General features: G+C 29.9%; 1 protein-coding gene across 1 annotated transcript in view; it reads left to right on the top strand.

Annotated features, from left to right (window-relative positions):
* Nucleotides 1-402, top strand: part of LOC119592688 (vesicle transport through interaction with t-SNAREs homolog 1A-like) — a gene marked incomplete in the record, with an annotated part of 13,837 nt that extends 13,435 nt beyond the window's left edge. Inside the window, 1 exon segment of the mRNA XM_037941602.1 lies at nucleotides 43-402. Coding sequence (XP_037797530.1) covers nucleotides 43-198 — 156 coding nt within the window.
* Nucleotides 403-662: the final 260 nt, after the last annotated feature.

Genomic DNA, 662 nt, shown 5'->3' with positions numbered 1-662 from the left:
TTAGGAACAAAGAATTCATGTATATTTTCTCCCATACAATAGCTGCGAGAAACGGATACTGACCTGGACCAGAGTTCCCGCGTGCTCAATACAATGCTACGGAGAGTGTTACAGAACAGATTCATCCTTATTGCTGTATTTGTTGTCCTCTTTATTGTTATAGTCATTGCTATATATGTATCTTTTACTAGAGACTGATAGCTCCTTGTTTATTATCAAAGATGTTCCCACTATAATTTTATGTAAACTCATATTGTATTTTTCAAAAATATATATTATACTCTTAAAAGTTAATTTATTACAATCTTTTAATGACATGGTCACTAGAACGAATTATGGAAATGGTGCATTTATATTACAGATCATTAGATGTTTAAGAGTGTCAATAAATAGTTAATTTATTTCTACCTATTTATATCCAAGAAGATTCAATTAAAACACTAAAAATATTTGTATCAACAGTAGAATCTTATGATTACACAAATCATGTATGAAATCAACTTGTTATATCTGCTGGAGGTAAAATGTACTAAACTTTTATAACCTTGGTAAATGGACAAATGATGGTATTATTGACCTCTTCTAGTGTTAGAAAACATAAAACATGTTATGTGTGTAGCTTATGCTCTTCTAATGAATACAGGCTTGACATATCTGTCTTC

The sequence above is a fragment of the Penaeus monodon genome, chromosome 30, assembly GCF_015228065.2.
Source record: "Penaeus monodon isolate SGIC_2016 chromosome 30, NSTDA_Pmon_1, whole genome shotgun sequence".
NCBI lineage: Eukaryota > Metazoa > Arthropoda > Malacostraca > Decapoda > Penaeidae > Penaeus > Penaeus monodon.
The sequence above is the reverse complement of the archived record's forward strand: the minus strand, read 5'-3'. Positions and strand labels throughout refer to the sequence as shown.